The sequence below is a fragment of the Macaca mulatta genome, chromosome 11, assembly GCF_049350105.2.
Source record: "Macaca mulatta isolate MMU2019108-1 chromosome 11, T2T-MMU8v2.0, whole genome shotgun sequence".
In the NCBI taxonomy this organism is placed as follows: Eukaryota; Metazoa; Chordata; class Mammalia; order Primates; family Cercopithecidae; genus Macaca; species Macaca mulatta.
Genome location: NC_133416.1, coordinates 1,318,343 through 1,343,698, shown reverse-complemented (window position 1 = coordinate 1,343,698; position 25,356 = coordinate 1,318,343). Strand labels below are relative to the sequence as shown.

At 57.3% G+C, this 25,356-nt stretch overlaps 2 protein-coding genes across 12 annotated transcripts in view; one reads left to right on the top strand and one right to left on the bottom strand.

The window, feature by feature from the left end:
• NINJ2 (ninjurin 2) overlaps positions 1-896 on the top strand; it is a 97,943-nt gene extending 97,047 nt beyond the window's left edge. For all 7 annotated transcript variants that reach the window (XM_015150712.3, XM_028829078.2, XM_077953259.1 and 4 more), the window contains one exon: positions 528-896. In XM_015150712.3, the coding sequence (XP_015006198.3) occupies positions 528-610 (83 nt within the window). In that variant the 3' untranslated portion in view covers positions 611-896. The remainder of the gene's footprint in view (positions 1-527) is intronic.
• Positions 897-1,686: 790 nt separating this feature from the next.
• The window catches only part of B4GALNT3 (beta-1,4-N-acetyl-galactosaminyltransferase 3), a 103,394-nt gene continuing 79,724 nt past the window's right edge, over positions 1,687-25,356 (bottom strand). For 2 of the 5 annotated variants that reach the window (XM_015150711.3, XM_077953246.1), the window contains exons 4-20: positions 23,007-23,102; positions 22,470-22,560; positions 21,977-22,077; positions 20,206-20,273; positions 18,382-18,460; positions 18,187-18,253; positions 16,648-16,791; positions 15,362-15,471; positions 14,260-14,360; positions 12,144-12,205; positions 10,675-11,461; positions 8,561-8,880; positions 7,686-7,839; positions 7,362-7,434; positions 6,789-6,942; positions 6,039-6,165; positions 1,687-3,930 (exon numbers count right to left, since the gene is read on the bottom strand). In XM_015150711.3, coding sequence (XP_015006197.3) covers positions 3,822-3,930; positions 6,039-6,165; positions 6,789-6,942; positions 7,362-7,434; positions 7,686-7,839; positions 8,561-8,880; positions 10,675-11,461; positions 12,144-12,205; positions 14,260-14,360; positions 15,362-15,471; positions 16,648-16,791; positions 18,187-18,253; positions 18,382-18,460; positions 20,206-20,273; positions 21,977-22,077; positions 22,470-22,560; positions 23,007-23,102 — 2,643 coding nt within the window. In that variant the 3' untranslated portion in view covers positions 1,687-3,821. The remainder of the gene's footprint in view (positions 3,931-6,038; positions 6,166-6,788; positions 6,943-7,361; positions 7,435-7,685; positions 7,840-8,560; positions 8,881-10,674; positions 11,462-12,143; positions 12,206-14,259; positions 14,361-15,361; positions 15,472-16,647; positions 16,792-18,186; positions 18,254-18,381; positions 18,461-20,205; positions 20,274-21,976; positions 22,078-22,469; positions 22,561-23,006; positions 23,103-25,356) is intronic. The other 3 variants (XR_001447853.3, XR_013400760.1, XM_001094974.5) reach the window with 3 other exon arrangements.

Here is a 25,356-nt window from a genome sequence, read left to right as displayed (position 1 = left end):
GGGATGGGGGACCCAGCTTCAGGGGCTCCTCAAGCGGCCCTTCTCTCCCCTCTGGGGCTTTCGGGCAAGAAACAGATCCCCTTGCCAAACAAAGGGGGAAGGCCTGTAGCTCCGAGAGCAAGGAGGGGATTTGCAAGAGCCTGGCCTCGGCAAGGCCTGCACAAAGCCCCATTGCTGTGTTAACGGGCGGCTCTCGGTTCTTGGCTCAGGGTCTCCCACGGTCTGGGACAGGGTGGAGGCGATGCCATTAGTGGTTAACTCTGCCCCTCCGGCGAAAGGAAAGGTGGAGATGGGGAATTTCTCCCTGCCATTGTCTAGCAGCCTTTGCTACTGACTGGTCCCTGAGCCAGTGGCATCCACAAACCACTCAGAAGCTTGCTGGAAAGGCAGCATCTCAGGCTGTGCTCCAGATGGGCTGCAGGCACGTGCATGAGGAAGGTGGCCAGGTGCACCCTGGGCACGCTGAAGGTTGAGGGGCACCGATCTGGCCTGCCCTCCTCATTGCCTCTTCTCTGCTTCCCCAACAGGTACTGGGCCTGGAACTCCTACCTCCTTCCTCCGTGACCTGCCAGGCTCATGGGCACTGTCCACAGCCCAGGAGAGCTTCTGAAAGGATGGTAGAGCTGCCCTTGCTCCCTACCCACAGCACCTGAGTTAAAAAGTGATTTTTTTGTTATTGGTCTGAGGGATTTCCATCTTAGTCTGGAGTCCTGAGCTCAGATGCAGGTACTGCCAGCCATACCTCCCTGGTAGCAACCCTGGACCTAAGGCATGTCTGTCGAAGGCCAAGTCTGCCCAGCTTAAGGACTCTGGTTCTGACTCTACCCTACTGCTCTAGGCCTCCGTTTTCCCTTTCTGTAAAACGGAATCTATATCTATAAAGGTTTCTTCAAATCTACTCTCGAGTCCACGTATTTGTCTAGTCCTGCAGGCTCAGGCATCCAGGCTGGTCTCCCTCTGTGCCTTGGAGAGGGCTGAAGAGCATAAACCCCAGGGCTGGAGGGTGGGAAGGCTTTTAAATTACTCCCTCCTCTGTGGGTTCTGCTCGGAGCCACAGCGTTCCTGGCCCAGATGGGCTTATTGTCATCTGCCGCGTCCGCTGTAGATGAGTCCATTGCAGATGGACGCACACATGCACAATCTTCTCCATGAACCTGCTGTAAGCTATTCTCGCTTTCAGTCACAGCTTCCCTTAGGCATGTGTTTAAGGACTGCAAACTCACTTTAACCTTTGCCTGGGCCAAATGTAATAAGGAAGGTAGATCTGCACCTGCAAAGCATTAGCAGAGCACTGCCAGCTCAAACAGAAATGATTTTTAGACGGTCTGCCGGTTTAGAAGCAGCCGTTCCTTGGCTTCTCTCGACTGCTCACCGAACCATTCTGGCTTTATATCTAGCCTTCTCCACCCAGGGCAGCCATAGCTTTTCTCAGCTAAAACCACCAGCCTCCGTCAATCTTCCGAACAGAAAACGCCTGGTCTGTTACACGGTGGGCTGCTCAGACAGGAACAACGTTGTCTTCTTCCTGAGTAAACCACAGTGCAGAGGCGGCCATCCCCACACGGCAGGCACCACACTTGTTGTAAGGGTGGAGGGTGGTATAGGAGGGTCCTTGGCACACTCACCTGGGCCCCTCAGCCCAATCCTTTACATCCGTGAAGAGCAACAGGAAAAGACAAGCACTTATTTTTTTCTAAGAAGTTGCTGTATTTAATGCTTCCCCTCCCACCATCCCACACCCTCCCCTACCCAAGACATTTCTCTAGAAAGTAGGGGCCTTGCCCGGCCCTTCCTCTTAAGGCAGATGGTGTGGAGGTAACAAACATCAAATGCAAGGCACTGGCCCAGGGTGCAGGGGTGGAGGGCAGGGTAGTAGGCTGGGCTGGCTCCTGGCCGTTGGAAGTGAAGCAGGCGGGCAGTTTGGGCTGGTTCCAGCCTTCCAGTGCAATGCCCGAGGACAAGAGTGGTCCCAGAAAGAAACTGGCAGCCCCACTGGCCAACTGCAGCCCTAGCCTATGCCCCGTGATCCTTCTCCAGCGGCCAGTCGGCCTCAGCAGGGCACAGAAAACGCCACAGCCCAGGGAGCAGGTATGGCCTTCCTAAGCCACAACCTGTAACTCAAAAGTCTTGGTCCTTCATGATTCCTTAAAGGAGGCAGGGATTCTCCCCGATCCCCAAAGGGTTCTCCACGGGCTCCATTCTCCCATTGCCAGACTCGAGCTCTCGGGGAATGCAGAGCCCGCTGGGCAGACCGTGCAGCTCCAGTGCTGTGGTTTGAACTGCCACAGCCTGGAGCGGGGGCTCCGTGGCCTGGTGGTCTGGGCCCCGCCACCCCTCCCCAAGCCCTGTGCTCACCTCCCTAAACAGACTCTGGAGTTCAAGATCCAGCGTCCGATGCACCATGGACAAATTCACAGCAGTGGCGGAGGCAGCAGCAGCAACAGGAAAACCCCCAGCCACAAAAGCACCGGGGGTTATTAGTGCAAGAGAAGTACAAGGTCACCAGGTGACAGAAAGGGTGGCATCGGCTAAAAAGGCCAAGGGCTATTTTCCCTGAAACCGCCCCACCCTTCAGTTCCTCCTGCCCCCGCTCCTCTCCCTGCTTCCAGGGGATATCTCAGGGCAGTGTCCTCACCTCCCCAAACCTCTCATCCTGCACCCTTCTCATCCTGTGCCCTTCTCATCCTGTGCCCTTCTCATCCTGCACCCTGGTCCCTGCTCCAGGGTTTCACCCCCATACACCCTTTCCTCTTCTTCCACGCAAGGCCGGGGGGCCAGGGCTCTCCCTGCAGAAGGGCAGGTCTGCAGCGGAGCTGGACTGTGAGGCTCATGGCTTCCACTTCCCTTTTCATCCCTTTCTGTCCAGCCCCCACCCGCTTCTGGTCTAAGGAAATTGACAGATTATGTCCCCATCCTCTTTACCTCGTCTCCACGTCCTCTCTGGAGGCCTCACCCACAGGCACGCCGGGAGGAGAAAGGGCGTCTCTCCCCTGCCTTCGTCACCTGCCTGTTCTGCAGGCCTGAATGTCCAGTGCCAGGGAATGGCAAGCCCATTGCCCACCAGCTCCCCACCTCCCAATGCCCAAGCGCCAGAAACAGCCCGTTCTGTGCTTCTGGTCTGAAGTGAGCCATCCGGAGAAGGTTAATGCCCTAATCAGTGGCCAGCTGTTTGGTGGCTACTGGGAGATGTGTGTCTCTGGAAGGCACGAGCCCAGGGTGGAGCAGAGAACTGCCCCATGTGGGACCAGCCCCGCAGCCAGGGACAATGCCCAAGGGACATAGGAGTGGGTGGGAGGTCTGCATGTGGGGACAGTCCCTCAGTGGCAGCCTCACCCCCGCTCTGGACAGCAGTTTTGATTTTCTGTTTTAAAAATCCCCGCCCCCCAATAAAATACGTCCACTAGAAGAGTGTCTGGTGGTCAGCGCGTGGTGTGAGGAGCGCTTGGTGTGAGGAGCGCGTGGTGTGAGGAGCGCTTGGTGGATACGGGCGTGTACCTTCATGGATAAGGATGGTGTCGCTCAGCCAGATCTCTCCTTCCTGATCGGTCCTTCTCAGGAGCTGTCCTCATTCTCAACTGAGCAGGTGGCCCCTCCTGGCCTCTCTCTCAAATTCCTCCCTCCTGAAGGCCCAGGAAGCAGAGACAGGAGCCCTGGAACCTGCCTCTGTGAGGGGACAGCTCCAGGTGGAGTGGGCTGTCAGCTTCAAGGCCTCTTGGGGACCAGCCGTCGCCCCACTCCCCATCCCCGAACAGCAGCAGGGCCCTGGGGAGCTGCTGCCAATCCAGGAGCAGGGAGTGCTGGGCCCAGCAGACACCCTCCGGCTACAGCATCTTCATCTGGCGGCGGCTCCACATGCCTCGCTTGGAATGGAAGTGATGGAAGAAATTCCTGAGGGAGAGACGCTCCACTTCCAGGCCGGCTTGGAGGATCCTGGAGGAGGAGGAGCCGGATGAGCCAACAGAAGCACAGGAGGCACCGGGGGGCCCCTCCACCTCTACCACAGACCCTCTGCTCGCTCCCCACGGGGCAGGGAAGGCAGGTGCAGTGGAAGGGTGTGGGCTTTGAAGCCAGGTGGCCTGGGTTTGGATCCAGCTGCATGGCTGGGTAAGTCATGCCTTCTTTCAGAGCCTGTCTGCTCATCTCCGGGAGGAGGATGATTATCACATACGTGTAATGAGAGGATAACGTGTGATAGAGAATTCTATCGTTACAGTGGACATACTATATATACATCAGAGATGGTGAAGACGAGAAGGATGGATGCTGAGGGCTCAGCACAGCTCCTGGCACACTCTGAGTGCCCCACAACTGGCGCCTCCAGGGGACACGTCGCAGACGGAGGGAGGCAGGGCTGCACCGGGACATCGCCCAGGCCCTCCCCATGCCTCTTCTGCATGCGCGGCCTGCAGGGTGTTCCTCCCACAGGGAGGCCTGCACTTCTGGCAGGGCCGAGAGTGGCCGACCTGGATTCCTGAGCCTCCAAACAGGCAGGAGGTTCAGGGCTGTACGGGAGCCGTGCATCGCAGCAAAAGCCCAGCACAAACATCAAGGTGGAGGTGACTGCTGGGCCTGGCTTCCCAAATCAAGGCTTCCAGCTGCCTTGGGGGCTCCTTTGATCTAAGACCCTTTTTACGAGATCCCAGTTATCTAAGTTCCTTTAACTTCCCCCTTTTCACCTCAAATTATCTTAGTTTGTCACCCTCCTTTTCTTTCTTCCCTCAACGGGAAAAAACAATAGACCTAGTTTTCAAGCCTCGAACACTTTAGTGAGTGAGATTTGGGGCAAGTTATCAGCTTCTCTTCAAGACTCAGTCTTGTCATCTGGAAAACGGAGATCATGATGCCCACCTCACGGAGATCTGGGGAGAAATAAACAAGGTAACGGATGTGGATGGCCTGCCAAGTGCAGGGACCTGGTACCTGGTGGATGCATTTTGTCCTGCCTCTCGAGAAGTGAGCGCCTTCGTGTCAAGGTTCTGCCCCCCGTGCTCCTGACCTTGCCCTGCCCACCTCCTGTAGACGCTGTTCCAGCACTCAGAGCCTTCTGAAGGGCGCCCTCCCTTCTCCTTTGCTCCCTCCTCAAAGGCTCAGATCTCAAGGTGGCATCCTCTCTCTGCCCCTTCTCTTGGCAGCACATTTCTTGAAAAAGGAACCTCACGCAGAATGGCCTCCGCCTCCTCACCACCCATGGCCCGGTGTCCCCGCCCAATCTTGCTCTCCTTGTCCACCTGCCAAGGCAGCAGCTTGTACTCTGTTCTCCTCTGAGGCTTTTCATCTCATGGACCCTTTCCTCCTGCTCCAAACCCCCAGGTCCCCTGGTGTCTCATGACTCGGCACCTCCTGGATATCCTCTTGCCCTTTAGTGGTCTCCGCTGTCTCTTCTGCTGGCCCCAAAGTCTTTCCTGACCTTTGCCAGGTCTGCTTATCCCACAACTCTGGGCTCCCCGCTCGGCAGCTGAGGCAGGTGCGCCCCCCTCGGGCCGGGAGGTCTGCTTATCCCACAACTCTGGGCTCCCCGCTCGGCAGCTGAGGCAGGTGCACCCCCCTCGGGCCGGGAGGTCTGCTTATCCCACAACTCTGGGCTCCCCGCTCGGCAGCTGAGGCAGGTGCGCCCCCCTCGGGCCGGGAGGTCTGCTTATCCATTCCCACAACTCTGGGCTCCCCGCTCGGCAGCTGAGGCAGGTGCACCCCCCTCGGGCCGGGGAGGACGCCGTCTCTCCCACAGTGCCCTGGCTGGTGCTGAGAACATGACGGTTTACGTCTACACTCCATATACCTGCGACACAGTGTACCGGGCATGTTAACTTTCACACCAACCCTGTGACACAGACAGAGGGCGAATCACACCCCTCTAATAGAGAAACTGAGTCCCAGCGAGGCCAGCGATTTGAGGGCGTCCTCCGAGTTCACTGCTCTTTACCACACACTGGGACTCCGCAGCCGAGGGGGACCAGGCTGCTGTAGCCTGGCTGCCTGCCTAGAGCACCTGAAGGGACGGAATTCCCAGGCCTCGTGGATGCCCTCCTCTTCCCAGTCACCTGTCCAGCAGCTCCCAGTCTTCCCCGCCCCAGCGGTCTCGGAACTCCTTGGTGTTCATGCCCCCAATCCTGTCCAGGTCAGACTTGTAGATGCCAAGCAGCCCGAAGCCATTCACCTCCCAGTAGCCTGTGGACAGAAGGAGCTTCGGGTGAGGTGAGCCAGAGGCAGGAGGAGGAAGGAAGGGGGCTTCCAGGCCTAGAGCGTCTTCTGAAAGTCAGAGGCTGGGGGTGAGGGAGGCTGAAAACCGTCTTAGCTGAACAAGTACTTCGCCTGTTTTGGAGGAAAGCCCCCTAACTAAGGTTCAGGGCTCAGCAGTGATTCCAGGCTGTGCCCACGGGCTGACGACGGCCCCACAAAGGGATCGGACAGTGGCAGCCACTGAAGACACAGCTGTGTGTCCGTTTACCTGCCCATTTCCCTTTCCACGGGCAGGGAGCCTACCTTTCCATCTTTGGATCCTCACAGGGCACAGCATCTGGCACACAGCAGTGCTTAGTACATGTGTGATGAAGGAACGAAAGAGAAGACGAGGCAGGAGGTGTGCACTGCTGCACCTGCTGTGTGGCTGTCAGCTCAGCCCAAGGGGACCCTGTCTGGTGAGTTTTCCAGGGGAGTGAAGGCCACAGGAGGGCAGGGTGGGGCAGGGGAGGAGGATGCTGACGCTCATAGATAGGACTGCTCCCAGCTCTGGAGTTAAGAGCCAAGATCGGACAAGTCTTTCCTCCCTCCCCAGTCTGAGCAGGGCTCACCCTCAGGCCACTGGGGGGTGGCCCCACAATGCAGCCTCATCACCATGGGGGCAAAGGCCATCTTTCCCTCCACGCAGTGCTTCCGAATGGCATCGATGACTCCAGCTGGGAAGTGGATGTGGAGGTCACAGAGGAAGATGATGCTGTGTGGGTCCTGGGGACAGATGTGGGCAGGGTCAGCAGACCCTGCAGACCAGAGCTAGGAGGTCAGGCCACGCTCTAGGAGAAGCCTCGGAGTCTTCCCTATTGAAGTGATTCACAAACTCCCACAAAACCAACTGCTGGGCAGAGATCCACAGTGCTGAACATCGGAGCATAGTTCTTAACCATCAGAGCGAATTCTGACTCCTCCCCACTCTTTACGGGCTCCAGGGACCCTGGACAACTGGGCAAATGCTCCACTGTGCTCTGCTGATCCCACCCCGGCACTGGCCTGCAGCATAGCAGAGAGGCCCTCCTGTGTCCTCACTCCGGTGCTCCCTGAGGGGCTCACCACCCCATACACCCCAAATGTCTCTCTACCTCTTAACCAGCCTTTAATTCCATCTTGCAAGCCCCATCCGGGCCCTTTACCTTCACGAGGTCTATGCCAGCCTGAAGTCCAGCTGAGCGTTCAAAGTTTCCACTTAGCTTCACATACTGGTAGCTGCAGGAAGGGGAGAGAGGGCTGAGTGTCAGGACTTAGCTGTGGTGGTCCCCCGGAGGAAGCTGGCAGGCACAGAATAGAGATGATGTGTGCTCCCGAGAAGGGATTCTGGGCAGGTGAGCCCTCTGGGAAAAGTTAGAGCTAGGAATGAGGAAGGCTGGGCAGGACTCCTGGCTCTCCCCCGGACCCAGCAGCCCTAGGACTTTAGGACAGACGCGGCCCAGCCACCCCCTGGCTGGCGTCCCCCTCACCTCCGCAGCTTGGACCTCTTCAGTGCCGTCTCCACATCCATGTCCTCACTGCTATAGTCAGTGACGATGACGTTGAAGTGTGGGTCGCCGGTGACCTGGAACAGGTTGTCCATGTCTGTGATGAATTGCTGTACCCAGCGTGCCTGGTTCTTCACTACCCCAGGGGGTCAGGCAGGAGAGAGAAACACAGACGAGGCAAAGATGAGCGGCTGAGGCCTCCACTCCCAGTTCCCACGTGAGTCAGGAGGGCCCGTCGGACCTCGGCTGAGGGGACAGTGCAACTCTGCAAAACCATTAGCAACGCAGCACAGACACACGAGGCAGAGGGAGTGCTCACCGGTTAAGGGGGCCTCTGCATCCTGCTCCCCACGCACCCTCCTCCCAGGCACGGGGGCCCACGAGGCGGCCTTGGCTGAGACTCGCCATCAGGAGCCCTGCCATGTTCTACTAGTGAAACCGTTACCTGTCCTATCCCCGTCGTGCTATCTCCATTGTTACACCCCTGCCTGTTGTGTGTTCCTCCTTCTCATATAAAACCCTGCTAATCACTTCATAAGTACCTCCCTGTCTTACTTCCCCAGACCAACGATCATCCCCCGTGCCAGCAACCCCAGTCATCACCCCCAACCCTGAAAGCCCGTGTGAAAGAGCGAGCGCTGGCCTATGAGGCAGGGTTTGTTTTCAGCACCAACATTTCCTAGCCACATAACCTTAAACTAGTGACTTTCCTGTTGTGAGCCTCAGTTTCCTCAACCATAAGGTGCTCTTTCTCAGAATGATGCTTATGGGATCAACTCAGCGAAAGCAGACGTGGGCGCTCCCGACAGTGCTAGGACCCCTTCCCTGAGAATGCCGAGGCTCGGCGCGAGGCTCACCAGGCACAACGAAGTGGACGACGGCTCGGTGATTCCAGGAGAAACCCTGGGGCCAGCACAGCTTGGGTTCTTGGGCCCGGGTATTCAGGACCTGTCTCCGACGGCTGTGTGGGTCCCAGACCAGGCCTTGCAGGTTCCGGGCCTCGGCCTCCTCGCCACCAGCTGGGCTGATGCCCTGCCAGCCTCGCGCAGACACATACTCCGAGATCCGCACCACACGCTGGCCTTGTTCTAACAGTTCAAGCTCCAAGAGGTAGCGGCCGCCACGTAGCTGGTCCTGACGCTTCTCCACGTTCACAATACGCTGTAGCTGGTACCTCCTACGGCAGAAAGCGTGGGGAGGTTGAGTAACTCCTTTCCACACTGTGAGGGTAGCATATTGTGTCAGAAGCCTGCAAGGCTAATTGTCGGGAGACCCTGGTTTTTGTCCCAGCTTTGCCACTGGTTGGCTGTAGGGCCTCAGGCGAGATTCGCAGTCTCTCTGGGGTTCGCTGCCTCGGTCTTTAAAAACCTACCTACTGAACTGTGATGATCTCGAAGGTCTCTCACAGCTCCCAGATTCTAAGCACATGAGGTGAGTAAGAGGGGTCACACTGAGGAGGTTCCTTGAGAAACCTCCATAAAAATGGTCGCATCAACATTCCATAAGACAAAAGGAGTTACAAGATAAATGTCAATTGGTTGGCTCTAAATCATTAGTCAGTAGAGAAATAAAAATCAAAACCACAAGGTGATACCATTTCACACTCATCAGGATGGCTATCTAAAACAAAACACGATGCCGGGCGCGGTGGCTCACACCTGTAATCCCAGCACTTTGGGAGGCCGAGGCGGGCGGATCACAAGGTCAGGAGATCGAGACCATCCTGGCTAACATGGTGAAACCCCGTCTCTACTAAAAATACAAAAAACTAGCTGGGCGAGGTGGCGGTGCCTGTAGTCCCGGCTACTTGGGAGGCTGAGGCAGGAGAATGGCGTGAATCCGGGAGGCGGAGCTTGCAGTGAGCTGAGATCCGGCCACTGCACTCCAGCCTGGGCGACAGAGCAAGACTCCATTTCAAAAAAATATATAAATAAATAAAAATAAAAATAAAAAATAAATAAAACCAATGAAATGAAAAGAAACAAGTGTTGATAAGGACGTAGGAAAACTGGAATCTTCATACACTGCTGATGTGAAATGATGCAGTGGATTCGAAAAGCAGAGTGGCAGTTCCTCAACATGCTAAACAGAGTCACCATATGACCCAGAACTTCTGCTCCTAGATATATACCCAAGATAACCGAAAGTATGTTCACATAAAAGCTTATGCATGAAAGTTCATGGCCGGGCGCGGTGGCTCAAGCCTGTAATCCCAGCACTTTGGGAGGCCGAGGCGGGCGGATCACAAGGTCAGGAGATCGAGACCACAGTGAAACCCCGTCTCTACTAAAAATACAAAAAACTAGCCGGGCGCGGTGGCAGGCGCCTGTAGTCCCAGCTACTCAGGAGGCTGAGGCAGGAGAATGGCGGGAACCCGGGAGGCGGAGCTTGCAGTGAGCCGAGATCGCGCCACTGCACTCCAGCCTGGGCAACAGCGTGAGACTCCGACTCAAAAAAAAAAAAAAAAAAAAAAAAAAAAAAAAAAAAAAAAACCACTGAAAGGTACATCCTAGAATGGTGATTTTAACGGCATATAAATTTTATCGTAAAACATGTTGATTGGTTGAATGAATGGGTGCAGGAATGAAAAACAAAGAACTCCAGTCAGGCATCATGCCCTAGCCCTTCCAGCCCACATGCAGGGTCTTGCATTTTTTTAGTCTTTGTGTTGCCTGTTTGTCTATTTGCCAACTCTTTCCTTGGAGGAGGGGATCTCATCGACCAAGTCCTTCCAGTCCTCAACACATGTCCTGGGCCAGGCACCCAGGACTTCAGACCCTTGCCTAAGGGTGGGACAGAGACCTGCCTGGTCAAGATCCTCTCCAGGGACAGGGGCCCCGGGCACTTGTCCTTCCCAGGAACCTGAGTTGGGGGTGAAGTTCCAGCTGTTTCTGCAGCGGGGGGACCCTCTAGCCGCCCCTAGGCCCCTGCCTTCCAGGCCAGCTGGCCCCAGGAGAGCCCTTTACCTTACCCCCGGCTCCTCTGGTTGAGCTTCTTCAAGAAGACCCGCGTGACCTCAAGAGCTTCCTGCTCCGGAAGCAGCAGGTTGCCAGACGTGTTACAGTTCAGATCGATCCAGTCAGTCCTCAGGGCTTGGAAGTCAAGATTCCGGGCACTGAAGGTCTGGTCCCAGTTTACTACCGGGTCAAACACAGGTACGTACTCGAACACCTCACTCATATCCTCTTCCTCTTCCTCTTCTTCCCCCTCTTCCTCTCCCTCTACTTGTCCTTCCGGGCCTGTGGCTGCCACCACTTCCTCCTCCCCGTGCCAGCCCCTGCCGGGGGCCGGAGGCTGCATCCTGTCACCCCATCTCTGCTCCGCGATGTACGACTCCACCTGGTTCAGCCACTGAGACTGCTCCAGAGTCTTCCTGGGGCCGTCACCCGCGGGCTTGGGCCGGGGCCCCCGAATCGGAGGCGGGTTCTTCGCAGGGTGCCCAGGAGGCCACGTGTCTCGGCTGGGCTCAAGGCTGGGTTTCTGCTTCCTCTTCTCTGGCTGCCGCGCTGGAATGTCGCTGGTCCTCCCTGGGAAGGACGCTGTGGAGTTCCGTTTGGAGAGGGGGGCCGGCAGGCCGTCCCGAGGCTGAGCCAGGAGTTTCCGCAGGCTTCGGAGGTGGTAGTCGGTGACATCTTGCTCCGGGGTGGAGGCAGGTGTCCGTCTTCCCTCGAGCATCCCGGCATTCTGGTCGTTGGAGGCAGGGGTCTCCTCAGCCACTTCTCCATACTGGGCCTCTTCTAGGCTTTCCTCAAGACCTGCTGTTAATAACAACCATTCCTCAGGTCAGGAGTTTCCAACCCTTTCCAAACAAGACATACAAGACAGAGGATGATCATACGTGTGATGCACCATGGGGCTCCAGACTGGGGTTGAATCCAGGCTCTAATCTATCACTTACTGTGTGACCCTGGGCAAGGTACTCAACTTCAACTAACCCCAGTTTCTTCATCTGCACAAAGGGAATAATACTGCGTCTCCCATGGGTGTGTGAAGACTGAGTGAGATAAACAGCATCACGTGCTCGGCAGGTGCACAGGCTCGGCAGGTGCACGGCACCTGAGGGACCCAACAGATGGTTCCAACCATGCCCTAATCCCCCAAAAAAGGCCCCAGAAGACAGTGCTTCTCTATATCAGAGCCTCCCAAATGGTGCGCCAGGGACAGTGATCCCCTCCAGCAGTCCAAGGAACCTCCCCCGGGCTCTCACTCTCCTCCAGCCGACCCCAGCATGCTGCTAAAAATAGTGTCATTTTCCATATGGGCCTGGATACGGAAGAGGCAAGAGTCATGCTCTCCACTCCCTTGGGCATGAAGGGAGAGGTCATGGGATTTGGATCTTGAGCTCCTCAGGGGCGGGGCTGGCATGGTCCAAACTTCCCCTGGAAACAGACCATGGTCGCCCCTCTCAGTCTGACCTGGAAGCCTCAGCTGTCACTCTACCTGGCTGCTCCGGTCCCTGCTTCTCAGGCTGGTCAATCTTGATGTACTCCTGAAAGCCGAACCTGCAGGAGGAAGGGAGGTGTGCACTGGCACCAGCTGCTCTGCGGGCTCAGCCCTGGCTCCGCTGGAAGTCTCAGCAGGAGTCTGACGTTTTGCCCCAGACTAGAGTGGAGGAAGGAGGCTGGGTGAGTGGTGTGTGTGTGTGTGTAGGAAGGAGGCTGGGTGAGTGGTGTGTGTGTGTAGGAAGGAGGTTGGGTGAGTGGTGTGTGTGTGTGTGTAGGAAGGAGGCTGGGTGAGTGGTGTGTGTGTGTAGGAAGGAGGTTGGGTGAGTGGTGTGTGTGTGTGTGTAGGAAGGAGGCTGGGTGAGTGGTGTGTGTGTGTGTGTAGGAAGGAGGCTGGGTGAGCGGTGTGTGTGTGTGTAGGAAGGAGGCTGGGTGAGCGGGGTGTGTGTGTGTAAGAAGGAGGTTGGGTGAGCGGTGTGTGTGTGTGGAGGAAGGAGGCTGGGTGAGTGGTGTGTGTGTGTAAGAAGGAGGTTGGGTGAGCGGTGTGTGTGTGTGGAGGAAGGAGGCTGGGTGAGTGGTGTGTGTGTGTAAGAAGGAGGCTGGGTGAGTGGTGTGTGTGTGTGTGTAGGAAGGAGGCTGGGTGAGTGGTGTGTGTGTGTGGAGGAAGGAGGCTGGGTGAGTGGTGTGTGTGTGTGTGTAGGAAGGAGGCTGGGTGAGCGGTGTGTGTGTGTGTAGGAAGGAGGCTGGGTGAGCGGTGTGTGTGTGTGTGTAGGAAGGAGGCTGGGTGAGTGGTGTGTGTGTGTAGGAAGGAGGCTGGGTGAGCGGGGTGTGTGTGTGTAGGAAGGAGGCTGGGTGAGTGGTGTGTGTGTGTGTGTGTGTAGGAAGGAGGTTGGGTGAGTGGTGTGTGTGTGTGTGGAGGAAGGAGGCTGGGTGAGCGGTGTGTGTGTGTATGTAGGAAGGAGGCTGGGTGAGTGGTGTGTGTGTGTGTAGGAAGGAGGTTGGGTGAGCGGTGTGTGTGTGTATGTAGGAAGGAGGCTGGGTGAGTGGTGTGTGTGTGTGTAGGAAGGAGGTTGGGTGAGCGGTGTGTGTGTGTGTAGGAAGGAGGCTGGGTGAGCGGGGTGTGTGTGTGTGTAGGAAGGAGGCTGGGTGAGCGGTGTGTGTGTGTGTGTAGGAAGGAGGCTGGGTGAGCGGTGTGTGTGTGTGTGTAGGAAGGAGGCTGGGTGAGTGGTGTGTGTGTGTGTAGGAAGGAGGCTGGGTAAGTGGTGTGTGTGTGTGTAGGAAGGAGGCTGGGTGAGCGGTGTGTGTGTGTGTAGGAAGGAGGCTGGGTGAGCGGTGTGTGTGTGTGTAGAAAGGAGGCTGGGTGAGTGGTGTGTGTGTGTGTAGGAAGGAGGCTGGGTGAGCGGTGTGTGTGTGTATGTAGGAAGGAGGCTGGGTGAGTGGTGTGTGTGTGTGGAGGAAGGAGGCTGGGTGAGCGGTGTGTGTGTGTATGTAGGAAGGAGGCTGGGTGAGTGGTGTGTGTGTGTGTAGGAAGGAGGCTGGGTGAGTGGTGTGTGTGTGTGGAGGAAGGAGGCTGGGTGAGCGGTGTGTGTGTGTATGTAGGAAGGAGGCTGGGTGAGTGGTGTGTGTGTGTGTAGGAAGGAGGCTGGGTGAGCGGTGTGTGTGTGTGTGTGTAGGAAGGAGGCTGGGTGAGTGGTGTGTGTGTGTGTAGGAAGGAGGCTGGGTGAGCGGTGTGTGTGTGTGTGTAGGAAGGAGGCTGGGTGAGCGGTGTGTGTGTGTGTAGGAAGGAGGCTGGGTGAGCGGTGTGTGTGTGTGTGTAGGAAGGAGGCTGGGTGAGCGGTGTGTGTGTGTGTAGGAAGGAGGCTGGGTGAGCGGTGTGTGTGTGTGTGTAGGAAGGAGGCTGGGTGAGTGGTGTGTGTGTGTAGGAAGGAGGCTGGGTGAGCGGTGTGTGTGTGTGTGTGTGTGTGTGTGTGTGTGTGTGTGTGTGTAGTACTCAGAAGAGCAAGAGCCAAGACTGGTTGGGCTGGGATGCCACCACGGCCACTCTGGTCCAGGCGCTCCCCTGGCTCCTGCAGAGCCTCCTGCAAAGCCACCTCCTTCCCCACTCAGTGTGTCACCTGTCTTGGTAGTAGGCGTTTTCCTGGTAGAAGCATCTATTGTGGGTCTCCATGTGGCTCAGGCGGGTATAGTCATTGGGGTAAACAAAAGACAGATGAACCTGGAAGCGGAAAAATCAGCAGCAGGGGTCAGAGAGTGAGATCCTGGGAAGGCTGCCCCGCCTGGGATCACACAGGGCCGCGGGGGACCCGCCCTTGCCAGGGAGAGAAGGGCTGCTCTGAGCGCTGAATGAAACGTTTGGCGATGCAGATGGGGCTTTCATGCCACTTGTTATGCCAGCTCTCCTGGGCTCTGTGGACCAAATGCAACCCGAGTCAAGCCCCTGGTCCACATCTCTCCTGAACCAGCTCCCATCCCTCAGCTTCAGCCAAAACCATTTCTTCCTCCCTCTGACACCTGATCCTCTCCTGAAACCTCTGAGCCTTTACCTGTAACCTCCCACAGTCCTAGAACAACCCCTCTTCTTATTTACTTCACTGCTTCCTTTGCCCCCCTTAAGCATAGCTTGTGGTCACCACCACCAAAGAACTTCTCAATTACACCCCAGCCATTCTCTGACCTGGCGATGCCTCCTGACCTCTTTCTTCTGCCCTCCAGCTCTTCCTTACAATCATCTCTAAATCTGGATGGACAGGAGAGTGGCCACCCTGCCCGTCTGGCTTCGACATGGGTTCCGGGTTCTTTAAAGCTAACTTCCCCTCCATAGTTCTTTTTCCCCCAGTGCCTGGTCTCCGGGTTTAGGAAGTCCTGCCGGCTGACTGGCTGGCGGGACTGACCAGGCAGGGTAGGGTTGTGTGGTCCTCGGAGCAGGACGCGTAAGAAGCCTCAGCCAGGCCACCTGATACTATCACTGGGGCAGAGGTGGTGTGTGTGTGGGGGGCCTGACGCAGAGCACCCACGAGCAGGCTCTGATGGACAGACCATTCGGGCCAGTCCATCCGGGAGTGCAAGTTCTTCCCAGCCCAGGGACCTGTGAGGCCGTCCTATCTGGTGGGATGGGATGTCAGGAAGACGGGAAAGGCAGCCTCACCACCTCCCCTCCCAGTCACAGGCAGCGATCCCTCTGCCGGCCCCGCTCGCCACGACCCAGGCAAGACTTACAAACCGGAGTCCCTGGTAGCGCTGCAGAGGGAGCCCGTCCACCAGGTAGCTGGGTTTGTAGGGACAGTTGGGCAGGACGTGGCGGAGACGCGACTTGGGGATCAGAGGCACTGAGGACAGTGGAGGAAGAGGAATGAGGGTGAGGGTGGGCCCGGAAACTGGGGCTGAAGCTTCTGCGCCGAGTAGGGCCCTTTCTGTATCCGCAAGGGGCAGCTGTGGTCTGCCGATGTCTGTGGCTGAGGCTGCCAGCCGGAGGCTGCCCCACGGACCTGGAGCAGGGCCGTTTGAGGAGCACCCTGGCAGCAGAGGACTCAGGACACAGCCCCAGGTCCAAGGCACAGTTTGACTTTAGAGTCACTGCAGGGATAGCCTCAGTAAGGTCTAGAAAGTTCTAAGAGGCCAGATAGGCTCCTCCCTCATGCAGGACCAATAACCGGATTTCCTACCATGGGCTGAACATCCCCTTAGCGCCAGTTGTCATTTTTTTTGAGAGGGGTGAGGAGTAAAGAAACTTTGTCTTTTTTTTTCCTTTTCTTTTTTTTTTTTTTTTTTTTTTTGAGACAGGATCTCACTCTGTCGCCCAGGCCGGAGTGCAGTGGTTCAATCACAGCTCACTGCAGCCTCAACCTCCTGGGCTCAAGCGATCCTCCTGCCTCAGCCTCCCGAAGTGCCAGGATGACAGGAATGAGCCACCATGCCTGGCCATCTTTGCCATCTTTTAAAATGTAAACACTCCCAAGAGGAAAAACGCATGAGACTTTAACACTGTGGTGTCAACATTATTTCTCTCCTTGGATGACAAGAGCTGGAATCCAGTAAGAGGCAAGGACACGTGAGACTGGGAAGGGACAAGAGCTGGAATCCAGTAAGAGGCAAGGACACGTGAGATCGGGAAGGGACAAGAGCTGGAATCCAGTAAGAGGCAAGGACACGTGAGATCGGGAAGGGACAAGAGCTGGAATCCAGTAAGAGGCAAGGACACGTGAGATTGGGAAGGGATGTGCGGGGGACCTTCCGGGTTCTAATTCTATTTCTTCTCGTGGGTGGTGGTTCCACAAACGCACGCTCTGTCATGACAGGCAGAATTGTAAAATTACACGTAAATATTTTCACACGTATTTACATACTCTCTTTTCCGTATGCATGTTCTATTTTATAAGGAAAATAAAAGGTACTACGGTGTTTGGGATACTGTGACGGGTCTCTCAAGTCTTCTCCACCATCAGCAGCGGACCTGGCAGTGCGGTGTCCCCAGACGGGATGCCAAGCGCTGGCCGAGGCCTTACCTCGGTAGAGGGTGTCCCGGGGGTCAGGCCGAAGCATGTCCGCGGGCGGCTGCTCGTCCCTGGGAAGAGCGTTGGAGGAGCCCACGTGGCTGGCTGCTGTCTGTGGGATGTGGCCCACCTCATCCATCTGTAGGAACGTCTCATCTGGGCGCAGGGAGGAAAGAACAGCAGGAGGCTGTGGGGCCTGGAGCACAGCAGCCCACTGCCCTTGAAGGGGAGGGAAGAGATGCAGACGGGGCTCCTGAGTCCAGCGGCCTCTCTCTGGCTCCCGCCACAGCGGTGGCTTCACGATTCATCTCCCTTTGGCCCCCTCTGCCGGTCCCATGGCTGACCCACATGACTGTGTCGTGTACTTGGAAAACGACACCTCTTTTTGAAAATGTGTTACTGCGGACTGCTAGAAATTTGTCATTATGTACGCCTAGTTTATTGAACATTTACAGAGCACTTAATAATAGGCCAGGCCCTGCTCTAAGAATATCCCAAATATTAACCCATCTAATCTCTAAAAGCACCACATGCCTTCCGTACTACTATGATTCCTAGTTTACAGATGAGGAACTCTGGCACAGAGAATCTAAGTCATTTGCCCAACATCATACAATGGATGGGTGGCCAAGCTGAGTTTGAAACCAGGTGATCTAGTTTCAGTGTCCAGGTTAAAGCAAGCCACAGAGAAGGGGGGTGGGGGGCTGGCTGCTGCTTTGCTCTCTGTCTCCCGGGTTCATGCATCTGTCTATACCTGCCACGGAGGCCTATGGATGGCATGTTTTTCAGTGGGACCTCTGGCTGGGAGTCTCACTGGGGAAATGATATGAAATGGAAAATGCCACTGAAGAAAGAGGTCACTTCCTGCACATTGAAGGCAGGTGAAAAGGTTTCCTCTGCCCTGGCTATGGCTCTGCAAGAACCATGGTTACCTTATCTGTAAAACAGGGTTTTGTTTTGTTTTGCTTTTGAGACAGGGTCTTGCTCTGTTGTCCAGGCTGGAGTGCAGTGATCCAATCACAGCTCACTGCAGCTTCAGATTCAAACTCCTGGGCTCAGTTGATCCTTCCCAGTAGCTGTGACTACAGGCATGAGCCACTACACCCAGTTAATTTTTAAATTTTTTGTAGAGATGAGATCTCGCTATGTTGTCTGGGCTGGTCTCGAACTCCTCCTACCTTGGCCTCCCAAAGTGCTGGGATTACAGGTGTGAGCCACCACACTCAGCCTCAGAGTTTTTGAATCTGGTGTGAGCCTGACAGTCTCTGGACTCCCTTGAAGCTGTATTCAAAATGTTGTGTGTGGGTGGGTAGACAAAGGCATTTTTCTGAGGCAAGGGCTCAGAGAGCTTCTAGCAGGTTCTCAAAGGGGTCACTGACCCTGGGGAGTTAAGGACTCCTGGTCATAAGGTCCCACTCTTTTCTGGACCCCTTCATACCCGTGTCCCAAGCATCTCAAGCTTCCCTCCTCCCCTCCAGCCCTGCCAAATCCCCCAGGGTAGGCTGGCCCCACCTGGCCTCCATCTCCAGGGCAGGGCCAGAGCCTACTCACTTGTGAAGAGGGACAGGGAGAGGGAGTCAATGATGGTGAACTTGGCTCCAGGGTCATTCCGTCGCCACTGGAAGAGAAGAGAGAGGGTAGATGCAGAAGGTGGGAGGTGGCTGGATTTCCAACAGGGGTCAAGGGACAAGGGGAGATGAGTGCCAGGACCTGAGCTGGGAGAGGCATGAGCAGCAGGAAACTCACCGCAACTTCCACGTGGTCGGTGCCCTCCTCATTCTGCTTGTGCAGCACCTCGAAGTAGTACCTGTGGGAGGCTGACAGGCTGGCAGGAGAGAGCGCAGGAAAGCAAACGCTGTCTCCATGGGCCCCGGGGTCGCGGCTCTGTCCCATCCCCTCGCAGCACCTTAAACTTCCTCATCCCTTCTCCTTGCTCTTAGAACCCCAGGAGTTCACTGCCTAGGTTCGAGCCCCCACTCTACCACTTGCTAACAGAGTGAGCTGTTTTCTCTCGGTGACATGAGCATAATCAGAGTAACCATTCCACAGGATGACAGGAAGAACCCAAAGAACGGTAACAGAAGCCTTCAGAGCGCAGAGACTGTGGCAGATGCTGTTCTAAATGCTTTCTGTATGTGACCTCATGTAATCCTTGTTCGTAGAGGAGAAGAGAGGCACAGAAGGCTTGGCTAGTTTGCCAGAGTCACCAGGTGATGAGTGGCGGCGGTGGGATTCCACGGCAGACCTGCCCCAGGGCCGTGCACTAGGTGCGGAGCTCCACACGGAGCGTCCACTCGCAGCCGGCATGTGAGCGCCCTTTGCAAGGGAGATGGTCTCCTTAAAATGTTTAAATGCATTTTTATTGACACGTAATGCTTGTGCAGATTTATGGGGTGCACACGGTGTTTTGTTGCATGCATAGGATGAGTAAGGATCAAGTCAGGGCATTTAGGATCCCATCACCCACCTCGAGCACTTGGCATTCTATGTTTTGGGAATATTCCAAATCCTTTTTTCCCGTTGTTGGGAAATACACAATACATCGTTGTTACTACAGTCGCCCTATTGTGCTGTCGAGCATTAGAGCGTATTCCTTCCTTCTAGCTGTGTCTGCACCCCGCCTCTCCCCTCTCCCCGCCTCTCCCCTCTCCCCGCCTCTCCCCTCTCCCCGCCTCTCCCCCTCCCAGCCTCTCCCCACCCAGGCCAAGTCCTTCCCTGCGTCAGCACGCGCGGGCCAGCAGGGGGCGCTCTGAGGCCGGGCCACGCGCCCTTCCCCGCCAGCAAAAGCGATTCCTCTCCCGGCCGGGCCGACGGGGTCACCGCGGGCAGCTCCCTGCAGCCGGGTCAGAGCCGTGTCCAGGCTGCCGTCGGTGTGGAGAAAAGGGGAGCGCGAGGACTGGGAGCAAGGAGACCCGTTTTCCAGTCCCGGGGGTCACTGAACAGCGGTGCGGGCCGGGCGCGGTGGCTCACGCCTGTAATCCCAGCACTTTGGGAGGCCGAGACGGGCGGATCACGAGGTCAGGAGATCGAGACCATCCTGGCGAACACGGTGAAACCCCGTCTCTACTAAAAAATACAAAAAACTAGCCGGGCGAGGTGGCGGCGCCTGTAGTCCCAGCTCCTCGGGAGGCTGAGGCAGGAGAATGGCGGGAACCCGGGAGGCGGAGCTTGCAGTGAGCTGAGATCCGGCCACTGCGCTCCAGCCTGGACGACAGAGACTCAGAAAAAAAAAAAAAAAAACAGCTGTGTGACCTGCAATGAGTCTTGGCCTTCTGGGCCTCAGTTTCCCCATCTGTGACATGAGGAAGGATGGGCCAAAAAAAAAAAAGCTGTGTGACCTGCAATGAGTCCCCGCCTTCCGGGCCTCAGTTTCCCCATCTGTGACACGAGGAAGGTGGGCCAGTGGGTGCCGAGCCAGAGACCCGGTGGCCTCGAACGCGTGGCGCAGGCGGCCGGGGTACAGCCGGGGGCAGACGGGGTACAGCCGGGGGCGGACGGGGTACAGCCGGCTCCACCACCACCGGCCTCCGCACTGAGGCGCGCACGAGGCCTGCCCTGACCCTCACTCACCTCACCGGCTTGGAAATCTGGCTCCGAAATTTCCCAAACTCTCCAGGGGCCGTCCATTCCTTCCCAGTCTGGAGGCGTGGAAGGGAGAAGTGGAGGGAAGGAGGGACGCACAGAGCAAACAGGAGGCCCGAGGCGGTGAGTGCACAGACCAGGAGGGAGAAGAAAGGAGAAAAGTGAGAAAAAGAGGGAGGAAGAGGAGCAAGAGGAGAGTGGTAGGAGAGAAAACAGAAAAGAGTGGAGGAGGGTGAGTGTTGCCCACGCAAGAGGCGCCCGCCTTGCTACGAGGCCGGAGCAGAGCAGCCGGAGGGCCCCAAAGATGCTGCGGCTGGGCCCCCACAGCCGGATCGCCGGGGCCTTTCCCCAGCCTCAGACTCGCTCCCCGCTCCTCCCCGTCCGCACTCCCTGCCCCACTCCTCCTTACTCGTTACTCCCAACTCCTCCCTTTTCCCACTCCTCCTCTTCCCCCCAACTCCCCTCCTCCCTATACCCCCCTTCTCTTCCCTCCTCCCCACTCCTTATTCCTCTTCCCCCCAACTCCCCCCTCCTCCCCACTCCTTACTCCTTTTCCCCCTCTCCCTCCCCCTTCCTTTCTCTCCCTCCTCCTCCATCCTCCCCACTCCTTCCCACCTCCCCACTCCTCCCCACCTCCCCACTCCTCCCCACTCCCCACTCGTTACTCCCAACTCCTCCCTTTTTCCACTCCTCCTCCTACCCCTTCCCCACTCCTTACTCCTCTTCCCTCCAACTCCCCCCTTCTCCCTACATCCCCATTCTCCTCCCTCCTCCCCACTCCTTACTCCTCTTCCCCCCTCCCCACTCCGCCTTCCTTTCTCTCCCTCCTCCTCCCTCCTCCTTCCCACCTTTCCCTCCTCACTCCCCTTTCCCACAACTCCCCACACCTAACTCCCAACTCCTCCCCACTCCTCTCACCTCCCCAATCCCCACTCCTCCCCACTCCCCATTCCTCCCCACTCGTTACTCCCAACTCCTCCCTTTTTCCACTCTTCCTCCTCCCCCTTCCCCACTCCTTACTCCTCTTCCCTCCAACTAACCCCTTTCTCCCTACACCCCCGTTCTCCTCCCTCCTCCCCACTCCTTACTCTTCTTCCCTTCCCCACTTCCCCTTCCTCACTCCCTCCTCCTCCTCCCTCCTCCCCACTCCTTCCCACCTTTCCCTCCTCACTCCCCACTTTCCCACAACTCCCCACACCTAACTCCCAACTCCTCCCCACTCCTCTCACCTCCTCACTCCTCCCCACTTCTCACTCCTCCCCATTCCTCACCTCCCCACTCCTCACTCCTCCCCACTTCTCATTCCTCCCCATTCCTCTCACCTCCCCACTCCTCACTCCTCCCCACTCCCCACTCCTCCCTCCTCCCCACTCCTCACTCCTCCCCATTCCTCTCACCTCCCCACTCCTCCCCACTCCTCCCCTCCCCACTCCTCCCCACTCCCCCCTCCTCCCCACTTCTCTCACCTCCCCACTCCTCCCCACTCCTCTCACCTCCCCAATCCTCCCCACTCCTCCCCCACTCCTCGCTCCTCCCCACTCCTCGCTCCTCCTCATTCCACTCACCTCCCCACTCCTCACTCCTCCCCATCCTCAGTTTATCCCTTCGTAGAGGGGTAGGGGTGAGGGAGGAGACTTCCTTTCCACCCCTTCTTCCCTGCTGTCACACCAGAGATGCTACGGTAATGAGCGGCTGCTGGCGGACTCAATGAACAGGCCCCAGGAACAGATGGGAGGGCCCGGGGCTGAGCTGGCCCTACCTTGCCCACACTGGCCAGCAGCTGGAGGCCTGAGACCTGGTCATCGAGGCTCAGCCAGAACTCCGCGTTGTCATCAGCAGCAATGGCAAACTGGATTTTCCCTGGGCAGCGGGGAGAGTTTCCAGATGAGCAAGGAGGGCATCAGCATAAAAAGCCGGAGGCTTTTCCGAGTGTCTTAGCAATTAAATTCCCTCCAGGGCTGGATGCCGTGGCTTCCCTCTCTGTTAAGTGGGGGTCTCTACATCCTGGGAGACAGTGTGAAGATGGAAAAGACTTATAGAGAGAGAGGAGCTGGTTCCAGGCTACAAACCAGGGAGCGAAGCAGCAGCCTGTGGGAGTTGGACGAGACCTCAGTGTGACTCGATTTCCCCTCTCCCCTGAGGGGGGACTAACAGGAAGTTAGTCCCGTCTACCCGTAGCCTTGTGTGGTGTTCTTTGGGTCCCGTGCAGCACTCTAGAGCGGGAAGAAGGATGGGTTTTGGGCTGGCCTCACCGTCAGTGAAAGGGTGCAGGTAGCCAAAGATGCGGAGGCCATAGTTGGTCCATCTGGGGGACACGGCCAGCTTCCTCAGGGTTGTGCGGATCTATGCCAAGAAAGGGGAAGGAAACAGTTACCCAGAAGAGGGAAGAGGAAGTCGGTCCACCCAGGGCTGGTGGGAAGACTAGGAGGGGACTATGACAGGAGGGACCAGGGCTGTGGCTTCGTGAGTGGAGTGCCGGCTCAATTTCAGCTCCCATTTGCCTCTTTGTCCAGGAGACTTGTACAGTGCACAACCAGCACAACTGTACATGGTGGCCCTGGGTATACTATATTGTGAGCCAGAGAGTCTGAAACAGAAATGATGCAGAAGATGAAATTGAAAGAATCCCTAGGAAGGAAACAAGGGAACTATTATGGGCAGACAAAAAGAGAGCTCAAAAGATAAAGGAGAAAATATGGACCAGAAAAGAAGCAAGGAAAGATACGAGACAAGTGGGCAGAGGAGGCAGGTGTGGAGGGAGGTGGGCACGGCAGCCTTCAGGCACTCACGTGGGGGTACAGCGGGAAATGCAGGTTCCTCCTGAGCTGCTGGATAGAGCTGCCACACCAGTCCTCAAACACGTGCAGGTTGGCACGGCCCCGGAACTGCAGGGTGGAGGCACCGTGGTGAGTGTGAGCACCCCATGCCCGCCCCAGCTCCTCAGCTCCGGAAGGCTGGGCAGAGAGGGGCCAGTGCTCCTCTCACTGTGCGGGTCCGGCCCACTCTATCCCATTCCTAGCCCAGCACCTGGCACTTATTTCAGGAACCTGGTGCTGATGTTCACCCCACGGCCTGGCCTTGAGGACAAGGTCTGCTCTGGCCGTGCACGCACATGCACATACTCTCCCTGGTCCTCCCATGCAGGAAGGGGGCTGGTTTTCATGCCTCAGGCAAGGGGGGCAATGGTTGTGAGAGAATAGCTGAGAGGACAGGGAACTAGGAGGAGCCTGCTGGGGTCTCAGGGAAGACTTGCTCTGCTCCCCTCCCCGTCCCTGATGCCTGAGGAGAGGAAAGCTCCACAGCTGTCTGCCTGTGAAACCCTATCTACCCAGGGGTCTCCACGCTTCTGGCTCCCCTTGGGAAGCAGCTGGGAGGCACCGCAGGAGGGAGCTGGGGCCCATCTGGGCTTGCCAGCATCTCGGTCTCCCACAGCTCTCGGAGGCCTCCAAGACTCATTCTGAGCAAGCCGTTCCTGGGACAGCCTCGGGACAGTGCCAGTCGGGTCGGATCCCCTCTCTCCTCTGTAGGACTGGGCTTGGAGGCCCAGAGCAGAAGGCCCCCTTCCCCAGAAAGGGCTAAGGCAGGATCCAGCACTCTGAGTGGGTGGCGGGGCTGGAAATTTGAGAGGAGAGGGGAAGCGTGGGGACTTTGTGCCAATCATCCTGACAGTGGGCCCCGGATCATCCCATATCCTCTCCGCCCCCAAGGCTTCTGTCCAGGTTGTGGGAGGTGGGGCCTGATGACTCCCTACCAGTAGCCTGCCCTGGCCTCCTTGCCATGCCCACCAGATAGCAAAATCTGGACTGCCCTTAGGAACTATGAGGGGACACCCAGATGAGAAGAAGTGGCGCAAGTTCAGCAAGAGATCTGTAGGAGGGAGGATGGGCAGGCGGGGAGAGGAGTGGGGCAGGGGATAACTCCTCAACAGGAGTGCCCACGGTCCCAGGTGTGGCTGGGAGGGTGGGCGCAGCCTCCGGGGAACACTGCCCCAGCGCTGGATCCGGAGACACAGGGGAACCTATCTCTCCCCGCCCTCCAGCAGTGCGGCGCTAACGGGGCACACTGGCCTGCTCAATGCTAGGAATGTGGGCCTTGGGAAGCAGCCGCCACTCACAGAAACCGAAGTGGGGGACGGAACGGGTGGGAGCGGGAATGTGGGCTGGGTAGGTGGGTGGTGGGTTAAAGCTTCAAGCAAGGAAAGAATGGGGACATTGTGCGACTTCAGGGGAAAATCTTCAAGTCCAGTTTATAAGACTCAGCTGTCTCCTCCAAAGGCCTCCTTCTGCCCCCTCCCTGGGAGATACGGATCCCAGGAGGGAGGGCAGCTGGGGAGGGCACGCCACCAGAGAAGCCCGTTGTGTTCAGCCTGGAGGCCGGAGGCCAGAGGCCACGGGGACCGGGCAGGGAGAGGAGGGGCAGAGGGAGGCACTGGAGGCACTGGCTGGCCGCTCCTGCCTCACCCTCAGGGTCTTTCTTGCCCGAGCAATGAGATCATCAGATGCCACAGGCGGCCCCAGGCAGACAGGGTGGGAGTGTGGGAAGAGGAGCTACCTGTGCTAAGCCCAGGCCCTTACGCAGCATTGGGCCAGCCCTCAAACCATGCTGCACCCACTCTCAGGCTGTAGGTGGGGGTCTCTGAGGGGCCAGTGGGCACCCACTTCCTCCCTGGGCCTGGGATGAGAACCCCCCGCCCCCCAAAGATTTGTGTCCCTCTGAGTTTTGGAGGCTTTGTATCTGGCGGGGACGTGGGACTCCAGCACACCAGCCCTGCCCTCTGCCCACTCGCTCCACTGTCCAGCAGTGACTAAGGCCCAGGGAGGGGCACTGGTCACTCCAAGCGCCAGAGCATGTCTATGGCCAATGGTGGTTTTGAAACTTCCAAAGTTCCAAGTACAGGAGAAGGTATCTGTTGGAACCGTGTCATTTTAAGGGTGAGGACACTGAAGCTCAGAGAGGTAAAATGACTCCCCAAGGACACACAGCAAGTAACCCTTGGGGAAGGGGAGGGCATCATGCAGGGCTGTGGGCCACACAGGAATATCCACTGCCCCTGCCGGGCCCTCACTCGGCCGCAGCAGAGCCTCCACCTGGATCTCGGCTTCTCCCCCACACGGAGCCCTCACTGCCTCCAAAACGGTC